The 16,095-nt window shown below is 41.4% G+C and overlaps 1 protein-coding gene across 2 annotated transcripts in view; it reads left to right on the top strand.

Annotated features, from left to right (window-relative positions):
- Positions 1-61: 61 nt before the first annotated feature.
- Positions 62-16,095, top strand: part of LOC137600977 (transcription initiation factor TFIID subunit 4-like) — an 88,787-nt gene continuing 72,753 nt past the window's right edge. The window contains exons 1-5 of one of the 2 annotated variants that reach the window (XM_068322919.1): positions 62-1,455; positions 3,687-3,853; positions 13,231-13,377; positions 14,894-15,046; positions 15,684-15,806. In XM_068322919.1, the coding sequence (XP_068179020.1) occupies positions 75-1,455; positions 3,687-3,853; positions 13,231-13,377; positions 14,894-15,046; positions 15,684-15,806 (1,971 nt within the window). In that variant the 5' untranslated portion in view covers positions 62-74. The remainder of the gene's footprint in view (positions 1,456-3,686; positions 3,854-13,230; positions 13,378-14,893; positions 15,047-15,683; positions 15,807-16,095) is intronic. The other variant, XM_068322926.1, reaches the window with a different exon arrangement.

Below are 16,095 nucleotides of genomic sequence, written 5' to 3'. Positions count from 1 at the left end.
CACACACATTCCCACAATGCCCAGTAACACGCATGCGCACTGTAAAAACACATAATAGCGATCTGTGATCAGAGATGGCGGGCGCCTCCGACCCCCTGGAAGATATGCTCTTTTCAGAGGTGGATGAAAAAGCTGTGAGCGACCTGGTGGGCTCACTGGAGTCACAGCTCGCTGGCCAAAGCAACCCAGCAGGGAAAACAGACGAAAACGGAGGCGCTGGCTCAGTGGCCCCCGCTAACCATCACTTAGAAAAAGCGCTACCAGCTTCAGTGGGTACCACAACACTAGAACAACAACAACAAGGACGGCTTAATAAACCCGAGATGCATCAAGAGATCAACTCCAAAGACGCTAACCCGGATAAAACTTCAACATCTCTCTCTCAGAGCTGTACCTCTTCTTTTGACGAGCCTTCCACGACTTCAGCTGCAGTCAGTAGCGGCGGCTCGCAACCACACAGAGCATCCATCACAACACTGACTGCATCTGGTGTGTCAACTTTGGCATCAGCGCCAGCCAGCATCAGCATCAGCACCAGCACCGCATCCAGCCAGGTGTCTGAGGTTAGCCCCACCACGGGAGGGACGTCGACGGAAGCTAGCCCGCCTAGGAAACGCGTAATTACACCACGGAGGAGTGCTTCGGCTCGGATAAGGAGTTTGAACGGTGCAGCCACAACGAGCAGAAGGAACAGCAGCGCCGCGTCGGTGAGTGGGAGCATGAGCCCCACGGAGACCAGCGCAAGTACCCCCACACCAAACTGCACTCGAGCCGTGACATCCTCCATCAACACGTCGACTTTCACTTTATCCAACGCTAACCTGCCTGTAGGTCAGTCAGCTATCGCGCTCGACAGGGGGACTCCCACCATCGCCTTGCATAGACTTCCTAGTCATATAGTAGCGAGCATCGCGCAGAACGGCAGCGGCACCAGCGTGTCAGCCCTGGTTCAGGAGGGAACCTGCACAGGATCCGCGTCTTCTTCAGCTCCACAGGAGAGTAAAACCGTCACAGACACTGGTGCTTCCAAAGCAGACGATTGTCAGTCCAAAATTGTAATGTCAAACCAATCTGGTAGTGTCAATTCTGTAATAAACACTGTTCCCTCAGCGCCTTGTGTTGTCACACCAACAACTACAACATCAACTACTACAGCAACCACCTCAACCACAACAGTAACCCAGCCTTCGAGCTCTGCCACCGCTGCCTCCTGTGTTACAGCGGTGGCGACAAGCTCTGTGTGTGGAACTGCTCCAACGACATCAGTGACCACCACTCTTAGCACGGTCAGGCCCACAGCCCCATCACCAACACCTGCTCTGGCCACCTCTGCACAGTCTCAACCTCGACCTGGACTTACAGCACCTCAAAGGATTGTAGCCCCCCAGCTGATTGTCAGACCACCTCAACAGCAGACAACCATTCAGTTGCCCCCTGGGTTTACCATCCCACCGGGTAAGGCTTACAAGAGGTGGAGGAGAACGGCTGCTTAACTACTGTGTTGAATTGACCTTATGTGTATGTTTATACGTCTTCAGTATGAGGAGATTGTGTGTGTGTGTAACACTGTTTTTGTACCACTTTGTCTGAATGTGTTTGAGAAGCTTTATGAAGGGATGCACCATATTTATCAGACAGGAAAATGAGTGACCTCATACTGAGAATTTTACTGTTGCTTTTGGGTGAGAATATAGTCGACCCTGAAATATAGAAGTGACAATATGAAGCCTAATTGCTTTTTATGAGTCAACAAGCACAGCATCCATTCTCTGTCGTACATTAGGTAGTGGGAGGCACTTTTGAAATTAGTGTGATCCACCAATAAACACAGAAGCCAAACTTTTCCTATGACCAAACTTTCCTCTCCACATCATAGCAGTTCTCAATGTTCAGGTATGCGAAACGGTTATATAAAAATGTGAAATTATCCGTTGTCACTCTCGGCCATCAGAAGCTGTTATTAGTCAGTGGTGACTGTTGAAACAATTTTTTTGCATCCATTCTCAGGATGCTATCCTGTGAATATATTGTAAACCAGTTTCTGACACACTGAGTTTTTTCTTGGACTCTTGAGGAAACAAGAGCTGTGGTATGACATCGAGCTCAACAGCGCTAGCACAACAATGGACCAGCTGAGCTGTGCAAAGTATTAAATACACACAAGCATCCTCAACAGAGCCACAACACCACATCGATGTCACAAGTGTGAAATTAATGTTAAACTCTGTTAAAGCTTTGTACTAAAATATGTCCACGTATAACCCAAAACAAATAGTTCTCTTATGTGACTATTTGAGGTCATGGCAAAAAGAAGACAGGACTATTTGTGCTTAAAACAATATAAAAGGATAAGCACACATCTAGTACTGTCAACGGTTTACCTCAGGAGCTTAACTATACCAGCTCTTTCATACCGTCACTGCTGTTTATAAAGCAACTCAATAAGTGTAGACGTGCTTCTTCACAAACTTCACAGAATTAGTTTGTGTTGCTCTTAGATGCTGTGAGTAAAGTTGACCAAAGATGGAAATGTTTTTCAGTAACTCAATTGGGCAAGAAATGGTCAGGGTTCAATTATCAGTTTATTGTTTTTAGAAAAAACTAGGGATGGACCTTTCTTGTCCTAATATTCTGTGATAAAGTGAGGTGGTAAAGTGCTTTAAAGTTCTATTATAATCACCCAAAGCATTATGAAAACATTTTGGTGCCTAAAAGAAGAATCAATTAGCTAGAATAAATCAGATTTTTGCATATGGTCGCCCACCAAGTGGTAAAGCGTTCCGGTACCCCTAATTTGGATCTTCCTCTTACTGAGACTTTTTTTAAAATATCAGTTCAGCAAAAATTATCAAATGTGTAATAAAACATTTTATGTTGATGGTCATCTGAAATTTCATTCCGCAAGGTCTAGATCTTTTCTTGGAATCTTAATTTGTATGAGCAGCATTGATAGCAGTGTTGTGATGCAACAAAATAAAAATTAACCTGTTATGAGCTCTGAAAGGTGAAAACAGCAGATGATAACTTCTGTTAGTTTCATGTATTGGGATGCTTTACATGCCACATGTAGAATACCTCGTTTTATTTATTTTTATTCTGCATCATGATTATGTCTATTTCAAACTTGTTAAGGCTCATTTAAAACTATGGATGAATATATAGAAAGGAAATGTAAATGTAATCAATTTTATTAATCCCTGCAGGGAAATTATTAGTCCACTATACCACACACTGGTAGTTTGTTTCATCCATATGTGTGTATATATATATATATATATATATATATATATATATATATATATATATATATATATATATATATATATATATATATATAGTTCTAAGCAGTCAGAATTATTTTAATGCCCATGTTAAAGTTCATTTGTCATTCAGTGATGGAGTAGTCTCAAACTGATTTGTATATTTATGTTTTTGCCATTTAGTGTGGGGATCAAGCGATACAATTTGTTCCTAGTTTTTTTAGTTTTAACATTTTTTTTACACTTTCACCCATCCACATTTTAAGAGTTACGCTTCTTTATTTGCACAAGCAGCCATTGAAGTCTGCAAATCTGCCATCCACATCCATATTAATATCTGCATTTGGCTCAATGCTGACTCTAATTTCTATTCAACAGCTATGTCGCCAGTGTTTCCTATAATGAGTGTCCTCTGTGATTCTCCAGGGATGGTGCTTGTACGAACAGAGTTGGGTCAGCTAGTGATGGTCCCCCAACAGGCTTTGGCTCAAGTTCAGGCTCAAGCCCAGGCCCAGGCCCAGGCCCAGAACAACGTCTCTCCTCGACCTGCCACCCCCACCACAGGAGCAACTTTTAGAGTAACTACTCCACAGGTGAGAGTGACAGAACCCACATGACAGCTGCCACCCCTCTCCTATCATTAGTACGACTATGGCATATGCTAGTAATATTAAATATCAGTCATATCTGGCTTTGTATAATGGTGTGCTTTGTTGTAACATATATCAGAAGACATGGCGTGATGGTTTTGTGTCTTTGTTTTTTCTTTACTAGTCACAGAAAGTCAAACCTCACCTGATTTGGATGTCTACTTATATATCACACACAACGGGCATTACTTTAAAAAGTTATTGTGAAGAAGTTTAATTTTAAGATGGTTAATATGTGTACACCGTATTTTCCAGACAATTAGTCACTTTTTTTCATGGTTTGGCTGGTCCTGCGACTTATACTCAGGTGTCACTTATATATATATATATAAATGTATAATTTCGCATTTGTTATTTTCATACTGACAGCTGAAAGAGGGTGCTCTTGGCTTGTGTACCAGTATCTGCTACTCCTACCAGTGTTACTCCTGTACCACTTTAAATATCACCTGACAAAGATTGAATGCAAATGGCCCCAAAAAGAAAATCATATTCTTCAGATTGCAATCTGCATGCAGTGAAATATGCAGTAGAATATGGTAACCATGCAGCAGGAAGAAAGTCTCTATCAGAGCTCGGATGAGGATGAGCCCTAAACCGTTGACCTGCGGGGTCGACAGGGTTGCTCAGAAGTCAGACGAAGGATTAAGAATTCAAATAATTTCATGATTTGCAGTGAGAACGATAGTTTGGTAAACTTTGGTAAATGCTTTAGTTGTCTGAATAATATCACTTCCAGTTTGGCTGATGAGTACAACTTGCTGCCACTGCACGTCAACTTCTTAACTTTTTAACCTCCTAATTAGACTGCAATTGCTTTTGCTGAGGGGCTTCTGTGATCTGCCGGCTCTCACTCACTGGAATACTTTAATGGTCTGCTGAGTGAGCCTGAACCAGCGCTGGCTTGCCTGTCCCATCCTGGCTTGAACCTGGGCCTCACCTGGCCTTTATGTGGACTTTGATTCTGCCTGAGTCCTCGTCCACAATGTGGACCAGGAGTGCATACATCTGGTTCCTGTATCTGGCTCCTTTTCCTGCCTGTTCACTTGCCAGTGACGGACTTGCTCTAGAACATAGCTGTGCTATCGCCTGACTGGATCTGCGCCAGCGGCACTCCACCTCCACCAGGACATCACCTTCCAACCCCACTGCCAGAATTTCCACCAGCCAGGTTGTTGCCGCCTAGCCTGGTCAGCTCGCACCACCACCACCAGTTGCGACTACACCGCACTCAACCTCCGTTCACTGACGGGCAAGTGTCATCTCATTCAAGACCTCCTCACCGACCGTGACGTCACTGGAATACTTTTATGATGTGATGGCACTACAGTCTGTGTACACCTTTACTAGCGCTAGCTTACGTCAACATGGAACTCAGTTTCTCTCAGCTCAACATCAGTTTACTGACAGGCAAGGAGCATCTCGTCCTGGACGTCCGTACCAACCTTTAGCTGGACTTTCTCTGCTTAACTGAAACATGGCAACAGCCCAACCACTTTTCACATCTGAACAAATTCACTTCTAGTTTTTTTTTTTTACAGGTGTTATCATGTTCACATTTTACACCAAAATGGTGAGTGACTTATAGTCTGGGAAAGACATATAATTTGGGTTAGGACTGATGAGTGTTCTGTGATTGTTCCCTGGTTGTCAAATATTTCCTCTTGCTTATATATTCATTTATTTTGGAGGAAAGTGACCCCTTAAATGATAATTACAACACTGTAGAGGAGAAGGATTGCAGTCTGGATCAAATCCCTTTGTTACCTGATTTTAGTTATTTTAACAGTAACATATTTGTGAATTAGGCTTATGCCACTAATTGGTTCAGGGGAAATACCAGGGGAATGCACTACTCTATTGCATAGATTTTTCCATCATCGTAAGTGTGCATATAATATTTACGTCAGAAATGGCAATTTGTATTTGTGGTTTAGTATCTTTATTGTAATCAACATATAAAACATACTAATTAACACTGAACAAAAATATAAGCATGACACATAATTTACACCAAGTGGGTTTATTCTCCAGTACATACATTTTTGTTATATATGTGGTCAGATATAGATGTATATAGATGCATTCACTTGCCAAAGCAGTGTCTTCAAATTTGGTCCTTGATATCTTCAGATCAGCAGTGCACTGGCGTTGCTCCCTTAAAAACCCCCTTGACTCACTATCGTAGCTGGTCAGCCTCGACACATTGCATTTTTACAATTGAGTGACAAGCTGTGTAGGGGTGAAATGAACCATTTTTCTGCTATTAAAAGCCAAATAGTGATAATGAAATTCATTTCTTTGTACTTGCTGTTTCATGTGACACAGAATGTCGTCTGTAATCCGATACTCCTCATCAGGTGGACGAAGGGCAGCGAGTGATGATGGTTATTTTTGCTGTTCATCAATAATATCTATAGGAATAGTAGTCATTGAGATGCTTCATACTTTTACAAACATTAGAGAGGTCAATAATAGTGGGTTGTATTGCTTAATAATTCCTTTCATCAACAAACTGTTATAAATTCAATGGTTCATTTCTCATGGTTTTTATTCTACACATCAAATGTGGTTTCTATGTGGTTTCAACTGGTTTTGCAGTTAGATCCACATAACAAGGTCATGTCAGACCTGGTTTAAGGATGATCTTGTCAGTATGTGAACTAATAATTACCCTTTGGAATCAGATAGAAACGTAGGTAAATTATTTGCATGGAAATATGGGAAGTTTTTAAAGATAGGAATCAGTAATATATATCATATGCCTGTTTCATTTGTGCATATTTTATAAATACTGTACTATAAACCGTGTGCTGGTGAGAGAGGTTAATAAGACAACAAGAAAAATGATCTGCTTGTAATATCATGTCGTGTAATGTCACGTCATGTTACGTCATGCCTGTGCTGTCAGCCTCGTTTTCAGGTGACACATACGCTGTTCATACTGGTTACTTGATTTGATTAAAAATGGTTTTTTTTTAGCATAAATAATTCATTTAATATGATCCTTAAGATGCTCTTACATACTTAATAGTTTGGCTATTAAGTGTTCATCTAATTGTATTCTTGTTACTACTGCATGCTAAGTAGTGGATGTTATTTTGTTATTTGTTGTTATTTATAACTAGTGGAAACCTGTGGAAATTCCACGATAAAACAATAACATCAGACTTCATACCAGACATATTAAAACAAATGTATTGGTATTATAAACCAAGCGCACCCAACATAGTCAACAATTCACATGGTGACATAACGACTTTGTGTTGGCGAATCATAGATTGCGCTGGGCGGGCATTGAGAAGCCGTAGATGAATGTTGACAGGCTAACTGGAGGAGAAAGCTAACTAACCGTGAGATTGGGAAAGGAGTTAACGTTAAAGGAAAAGACACTTGTCAAAAGAGAAAGTGGAAAAGACATTTTTAGAGAAGTGATAGTTCTGTTAGCTGACTACATGAACAGAACTGATATCGTTGCCGTTTTCTGTGTCGTTTCTGCTGTTTGGACTCTGAAAATTGTTGGAACAGTTAGGACACTCTAGAATTATGTTAACTGGGAAGTTCATGTGTAGTTAGTGATGGACAAAAAAAAAAAGGTCTTTATTTAAAAACAACATTCCGTCCATTCTGTGTGTACATGCAGACACGGGTCACACACACTAATGTCACAGCGGTTTTCGTCGCAGGGAGACGCCCCCCAGATAGAAAAAGTTTCAGTTACAGCGTCCACACGACAACACATACACGACGTTTTAAAAAAACTTCACTTTGGCCGGCGTTTTTGTCCCGGATATCTGCGTTGTCGTGTTTACGAAAGGCGTAACCGCAACAAAAACCCTCGCTGCCTTACGCCATATTGTTCACATGATTCCTTCAGGTAGATGCGCAGTGATTGGTTGAGCAGGTAGTGGGTGGAGTTAAAGCGCGACAGTGTGAGGTTTTCAAGTGAGCTTATTCAAGTATATAAAAAAGAAGAAGAGAGATAATCCTTTTTTATAACTGAATGGGGAAAAAGCACACACACACACACACACACACACACACACACACACACACACACACACACACACACACACACACACACACACACACATACACACACACACACACGCTAAAAAAAAAAAAATTACTTTTAAAAAGAAGTTTGTTAATTTCTATCAGTAAAGTTAACTTAGGTGGTGAGAGGATCTGTTTGCCGGATGGAAATATCTGTGCTTTGACCTTCAGCCCCTGTAGTCTACATGTTGAAGTGTCCCAGGCTAAATACTGAATCCAGAGTTGCTCGTAGTTAAGAGTGGAACCTGTGCCAGATCCACAGGGCAGATTACAGACGGCCACTGAGGAAACCCCAGCTGCTGAATGAAAAATAGTGCTCAAACTTTTGTATTTGGTCAGCTGAACTTCAGAAAAGGATAGCCCATCCATAAAAGACAAGAAGCAACTAATGAAGTAAATTAGTCTTTAAATGCTTACATATACTATACATATACAAATTAGCACTGAATTCTAAGTTGATGCCTATGGAGATTTTCTGCTGAAGGTCAATCACTTATTTTTTGTGGGACTGACTTGGTGGCTTGAGATGTTTCTGAGGCAGGATTCAAAGGTATAACTCATGGGCAGTCATAGTTATTTAGTTCAATGCTTGAAGCTTAAAGTTTTATAGCATTCTGATGTTCTTCCTGGTCACAAAGTCCACTGATTATTCACAGTAGGGTTTCTGCTGCTGCTCCTACCCATGAGTTCCCATTTGGTTCATAGATGCACCTCTGATGAGGTCAGAAATCTTCAAATAGATTTCTGCAAATACAAAGGGAAAATTTAAAAGATTTAAATTAAAATAATTGACCTTATTTGCAGTCAGAGGCGCCTTGTCAGCTGGAGGAACAGACAGCTGATGTTAGGTGTTCCTCATGGTGAGGCCCTAATTGGAATGTGATTAATATTAAACTGTGTAATTATAGTGAATAGGCAGTTTTTATTTTGCATAAAGATTAAACTGCAATTACTAAGTGATTTAATGTCTTAAAGCTTTGTCAGCATTCCATGGGGTCCTCGCCTCAAAAGTTAATGATCCACTGAGTTATTAATAGGAGTTTTCTTATTATCACCTTTGAATACATCATTCATGTAAAAAGCTGAGCTGATGCTGCTGGGTGAACAGCTTTAGATTCCAAATTAACAATGTGTAGACTAGAGCATTGTTGTTCAAGAGGTAGCATCAGGAACAACTGCAGTCCTAATTTTCATTTCTGGTTAATCTATTCCAAGGGTCTCCAAACTTTTTACGGTAAGGGCCATATAACTTTTCCCTTGATGGGGAGCCGGAGTCAGTTTGTAATAAAAAAACTGTGACGATCGCAGAATTGCACAGGGAACTCCGTCTTCAGTATTTCCAGTGCTTCCACACACCTTTCAGCTAAGAGCGGGACCGCTGGGTCCTCTGCAGAGAGGTCTTGGGTAGCAGGGAGATTGATGAAGTTGTGCATTTTTTACTTGTTCCAAAACCAGCTCCAATTTCACCTCAAATGCTTTTATTTGGGAATATATGTTGCAAATGAGTTTCCCTTGACCTCGTAGCTGCAACTTAAGGCTGCTCAGCAGTTCTGTCACATCTGTTAAAATCCAAAATGCCATTTTCCATTCTTTATCGATCAGTTCTGGATTTTTCTGGTACTGTTCAGGGGGCCGTGCCAAATGTGGAGGCGGGCCCCATCCGGCCCGCTATCCTTAGTTTGGGGACCATTGATCTACACTTTCTATTATGAATATGTTGATTGGTCTTTAAATGTTTTAAAATAGCAAAACTATGACCAATGCAGTGTCAGAATTCCTCAGATTAATACCATGTTCACACAGCTTGTTGAGCAACAATTCAAAAATACCAGATATCGAGTCATTTCTCATCTATTTCATATTAAAAATATTTATTTTCTTTTGCACAATGTGCCCTTAAACCTCTGCCCATAAAACTTTGGCATTGGTTAAAATTTAGAATCACAATGTAAAATTGACACAAAGCTGGTTCTTTCAGATCTTTGTTAGTTCTGCTGCATTGAAGAGGCCCTCACAGCTCTCAGGTCTTCACGTCGTCAGATGACGAGCTGCGAGGACAAAAGATGGACACTAGATGGCAGCATTTTATTGTCTCAGTACAGCCAGCTCCTGTTCTTTCTGTTCTCTGCTCGGTGCTGCAGAATGACAGGTACACTACTACTGTATTACCAGTCGACATGAACGCAAAAAGGAAAAGTAACAATAATAAATAATGATAGTGAAATAAAACTCCAAGGCTCAGCTGTCTCCTTACGTTCCTCTACACAAAAGTGGCCATTGCAGACCTAAACGTTACCGTACAACACCTGGGAAAAGAGTATTCCTGTGAAAGCATATAAATCCGGTGGATCTGAATTTTTACCTGGACCCAATCCAAATTCCAGATAGATCAGTTTAACTATTACAATGTCAGTTCTGTTTTCCCCGCTGATGATTATGTAATCTATTGAGAATATAGAGAAATAGAAAATGCAAATGATAATAATAATAATACTGTAATTTCAGTATTAATATATGTGAAGACCAAAATCGTGGATCTAAAATTTTAGGGGGTTGTTGCGGTTCAAAATTCACTTTGTAAACAAGTTTCATCTGGAATCTGCTTTGTAGTTTTTTTGTGTAATTCCTCAGACAAACTAACAAACATACACAACTCTCTCTGCAGTCAGTAAGGTGAAGGAAGTATGTTTTATACAATTAATAATCTTCAAAATGTATAGCATAGTGTGATAAGATTGCTTTGCCATTCTGCTTGTGACTGTGTAGTGCGTATATGATGCTCTGCAGTGTGTTGGAGAGTTTTTTCAGCCAGTAGTGACACTCGTTGTTGTCCGTGGCTAAGTAACACGATTCAGAAGTGAGACCAGTGAGAAGTGACACATCTGTTATTCCTATCATGGATGTAAATGTGAGCCAGGACAAAAGTCCACATCAGTTCCGTAACAACAACCCCTTCCTGCTCCTGAACTCATGTTCAGCCGACCTGCATCCATCCTGATACGAAAGTCGCTCAGCTGCAGATTGTCATCGCCTCTCGCAGTCGCACTGATGACAAATTAGCGGGTTGCGGCATTGCCGTCTCGACAGGAAAAGCAGAAGTAGGGAAATGAAAGGGAATGGTGTTTATTCCCAGAGCTCAACCCCTCCGTCGGCCTGTCACTCTTACCATGACCCTGAGGGGAGAAACGGAAGGCATCCTGAGCTTCCTTCCTTCCATACCTGTTAAATCATTCATCATCCAACTGCCTGATTATTTTAAAACCTAAGAAGGCTTTGGTTGTTCACTGCGTTTGTGTGTGTCTGTATGTGTGTTTGAGATGGAAAGAGAGTGAGCAGGAGAGAGGCATTGCTAGCGGTGCGATGCACCCTGTGGCTCCTATCAGCCCTCCTTTACCCACACCACCACCCACATCCCCCTCTTCTCATTCCTGATACACTCACTTCTTCCAACTCTTCAGTGCAACTCTTTGGCATCCTATAAAACTTTGTTGAGAGAAGAAACTCCCTCCCTTTCTCAGTCTCTCTTATCCTACTTATTCTCCTCTACACTCGATTCTTTGCCTCTTGTCTTCTGTCCTTGGCAGGGTTGCGTGTCTGCTTGTGGGTTTTCATTTGTGTGGAAGTGTAGTTTGTTCTGTGTTTGAGCGTGTGTGTGTGTGTGTGTCTATGTGTGTGTATGTTTGTTCGTGAATGCTCTGGCCCTTTTTGAATGGAAGGCGGTGTGCCAGCGGTGAGGGCAGAGGCCCCCCTGGGTTATCTTGGCCCATAGTCCATAGCCAGTAGCCCAATGTGCTGTACTCAACACAACTGTAAACTAATTTGGACACAAATCTCCATGATTGAGTAAAATGGTTCAGTGTGTTGAATAAAAAAATACAGTGCCACTCCACTTTTTCTACAATGTATGTTTTGTTTGTCAAACTGATACAGAACCTTAGTACACAGGTACCCTAACCCTAACCTTAGCCCTAGGGTTAGGGTTAGGGTACCTGCCATTATTTGCAGTAGGATCTAGATTGCAATCCAGATCTGTTATATTTAGATACAATATAAACAATAATTGTTGGGTCACAGATTGTTCAGGTCTTTGGTACGTTGGTGTTGATGGAGCTGTTTGTGCTCATTTAGCACGTATACAAATACAAGCGTTTTTCTTCTTATTGTACCAGAGGTTTTCTGTTTCCGTCCTTTGTGTTCCTGCATTTCTAAGTGTGCAGCTGTTCTTGAATCAGTGTCTTCAAACATCACTCAACATTTCACGGCAGCATGTCAGTAGCAGTCACTTTCTGATTTTTCCACTTCATTCTTAATTTGTTGCTTTTTTTTCCACCGTCTGCACTTAGAGCATGTGGGGTCGGCCTCCGGGCACCAAAACGCGGTGTTACCCAGTCAGCCGACTTTGATCTTCACCCTGAAGTTCTGGTTCTGGTCGAGGTGGATAATCAATAATCAGACAGACGTTACGAAACAGGTTTTATTAATAAGTTATAAACATGGGCAGGTTCATTGAGGAAATCGACTTTGAGGTTCTTGACACATCTTTCTAGCAGGTCCGAGCAAAGAACAAAGAACGTTACAGCGTGAATAGTTTAAAATTTTGTTTTGCTCCTCTGTATGGGATGGCTTTGCTATTACCTGATCCTTTAAGTGACGGGCATCAATTGGGATGTATCTATTAAGCGATCTAGTTTGGATTGCCCTATTTTGTGATTTATCATGATCACTAGTAATCAAATAAAACCAGTTGTTGTGGGAAGCCCTTGTGGTATAAGTGTGAATCAGCATGTGGAAATTTCCATCTATTATGGAAATATCCCATGAACAGGAAGCAGGAACAGAATTTTCCCTGTCAGATAAACCACCTCGACATTAGCTCCTGTGTAGATAAATGCTTTGTGTAGTCGTCTGTTTCACACTCCGACCCTCTGCTATGGAACCGAAGGAGCTCCTCCCTGTTTCCGGCTCCACCGACACGCCACCGTCTTCCATCTATCCTGCTGTCTGACCTTTTCTCATTTGTCTGCGAGGCACGCCGCTGCTCTTTTCTTCCTTGCTGCCCTGTCTCTCTCATGTTGTCCATGTCTTTCGTTGCCCTCAGTTCACATTCTCTTCAGTCTTTTTGTCACCTTTCACCAGAGACTAACCTTCCTCTGTGTTCTTTATCTCCTGTGATTCCCCCTCCTCAACCTGCCCTCTCTTATATTTTTATGTGCTCTTGTTCTTCTTCTCTCTGCCTCTGTGTTGTGTTCTTTTCTGTCCTGCAGTCTCCCGTGGCCGCTCAGACCACCAGGCAGTGTCCTATGACCCCAGCCAAGATGTTGCCGTCTGCTTCTCCCACTCCTCCCAGTCCTGTCCTCCAGACTTCCTCCTCTTCTTCTACTTCCTCCTCCTCCTGTCCTGCACTCCGTCCAGTGAGATAGTCCTTCTAACTCACCTTTCATTCACTCTACCTCACTTTTTCCTCTGACAAGACACAGTTCTGTGGTTCTGTAGCAGACACAGAGTATAGGGTTGTATGTGAACCACAGGGTAGAGTCTGGGTGGGAATAGGAGGGGGAACAGGTTGTGCAGCTTCCATTTTTGCTATGTCAACAAAAATAGTGACTCCAACGCTTCAGTTTCAGTTTCAACAAATGTTTCATTAGATTCTTGTTTTTCATCAATTCTATTTTTTATCAAATTTACATGAATGTGAAATGTGATATCTCATCAAAACACATTAAAGCACAATTTTATCTTATTATTGCTGTGGTTTTTAAATGTTCTGAGCTGCAGCTGGATGAAAATTAAAGAAAAAATTAAAGATATTATCATAATGAATGCCACATAACTTTTTTTGGTCAATGTACCCAATAAATGGTAAGGCCATTTATTTTTAAATATAATGTTAAAAAGTTTTTTTGCAGAGAAAATGTGGGAATAATAACTGATTTCCACCAACTAAAACAAGTATGACTTGCAGGCATTGCTGCCCTGTACTGTAAACTGGCACTGGTGGAGATAATATTTTAAGCTAATCTATTTTATTTATGAGGCCCCGGAGGCTATGATCAGACAGTTTTTCTTATCCAAATACTGTGTGTTCAGATTGTATCTAGATCCAGTTGAGATGCAATGCAGGTTTTATTTTCTTTTTTATATGTTCACATTTTGCAGAGAAGGAAATGTGTACTATGTCATGGACTTGTGCTCCGACTAGAGGGTCATGGTGGCTCTTGGGCACCTTGAGCTTTCCTCTGGAGTGTTCTGGAGATCTGTCGTTTTGCACAAACTGATATTAATGTATTTAGGCTTACTTTACTATATGACTGATTCACATATGTTGACGTATATTTGGCCTTGCCCCAATCCATATGTGACTTAAGCAACCGGAGCCTAATGCATCCTGTCTGTATTTTGGAAGCGTTCACACCTGTATTTAGAACTGTCCAATTGTGATCGCATCAGATAAAATGCATTTTATTGCCAAGTGTGAACAGACCCTCAGAGATTTCAAAGAGGTGATGAGGGCTTTAGAGTGAGAGACTGCTGATGGCAATTCATCTGTAAGGCAACATTTGTGTTTTAGATGTGAAATATTTTCTGGTCATTCATCCCCTAATATCAGTGCAAGAAAAGTAGACAATTGGTGGCTAATGTTTTGCATGACCAGGAAAAAACCTGGTCATGCAAATTTGATTTGATTTGTGGTTTTCCTTATCAAGTAGGTGACCATCAAGAAAAGCCATGATGGCCTCCCATCTTTTCTAGCCTTCAGCCTGTCACCACCTCCCCTTCCTCCTCCTTGTCTGTTGAGCAATGTCCACTGAAGTCAGGACACCAGATGTGACAGGAGCGCTGTGGCGCCTGCCTCCTGTTCTCTTTGGCCTTGCTGCAAGCGAGGCGTCACGTCCTGTTTATCTCCCTGTCTCCTTCTTGCTTTTCCAGAAGGGCCCTGTGGCACCAGTGGTGGCTGTGACGGCTCCACAGCCAACCCCCGTGGTTATAGCCCCCCAGGCCATCGCCCAGACTGCCTCCCAGCCAGCACAGCCTCCGCAGACGGGCATTTCCACTCCACCCGGAGCCCAAATTGTGTCCCAGGTTCTGTTGTCTGTGCACTCCCCCACACATCCTGCCCCCTTCACCATCCACATGCCACCCTCAAGGGCATAGCCACTGTCACAGCTGCCAGCAGCTTGGCTGTATGAGAAGCTCAACCCCGGACCCACAGCGTCACACAGCTGGACGGGGATCGAGGGTCTCACACAAGTACTTGATCGTCCGAGAACGGACAGACATGAAGGGTCAGAGTCAGTCATTTAGGGACAAATAGATTCAGCAGTAAATGCAAACTGACCTTCTTGTAGCTCACACAGACGCGGGATCTCCTGCTTTATGTGTACAGACTTCATTATTATTATTATTATTATTATTATTATTATTATTATTATTATTATTATTATTATTATTATTATTATTATTATTATTATTATTATTATTATTATTATCATTATCATTATTATTATTATTATTATTATTATTAGTAGTAGTAGTAGTAGTATTATACACCAGTAAATCCTAGACAGTATGTCTACGTCCTACATTTGCAGTCTATCTTACAGCTAACCTGTAAAGTCTAGCTATAAAGTCTTGAGACTTTTTATGTCATCTCATGCTTGACTTTCTTAGATTTTTTCACAGATGTTAAATACCGTCTTTTTTTTCTTTACTTCTGCAGGAAATGCAGGAGAATGTGAAGAAGTGTAAGAATTTCCTGGCCACACTTATCAAATTGGCGTCTCATAATTCTCCTACACCTGAGACTTCGAAGAACGTCAAGGCTCTGGTTCAGGACCTGCTGGTGAGCTTCAGAACGTGATGACCATAGTTCATTCAGACATCATGGAGCTATAGCGCCTGTACAGTAAATCAAGTCATACACACTATTATCTCTGTTGAACCACATTTTTAGGCATATTTACATTAAGATAAAACATACCGCACTTTAACAATCAGACTGTCTGAAAGTATGATTTCGCTCCTAGTTAAAAGTGTAAGTGGAGTAAGTTCAAGAAGACATCAATGTGTTGTATTAAATATTTTTAACCTGTAGATGGCAGGATGAAACTCTTTCCTGCCTCTTTCTTTCA

This window comes from Antennarius striatus, chromosome 1 (assembly GCF_040054535.1).
Source record: "Antennarius striatus isolate MH-2024 chromosome 1, ASM4005453v1, whole genome shotgun sequence".
Lineage (NCBI taxonomy): Eukaryota > Metazoa > Chordata > Actinopteri > Lophiiformes > Antennariidae > Antennarius > Antennarius striatus.
The sequence above is the reverse complement of the archived record's forward strand: the minus strand, read 5'-3'. Positions and strand labels throughout refer to the sequence as shown.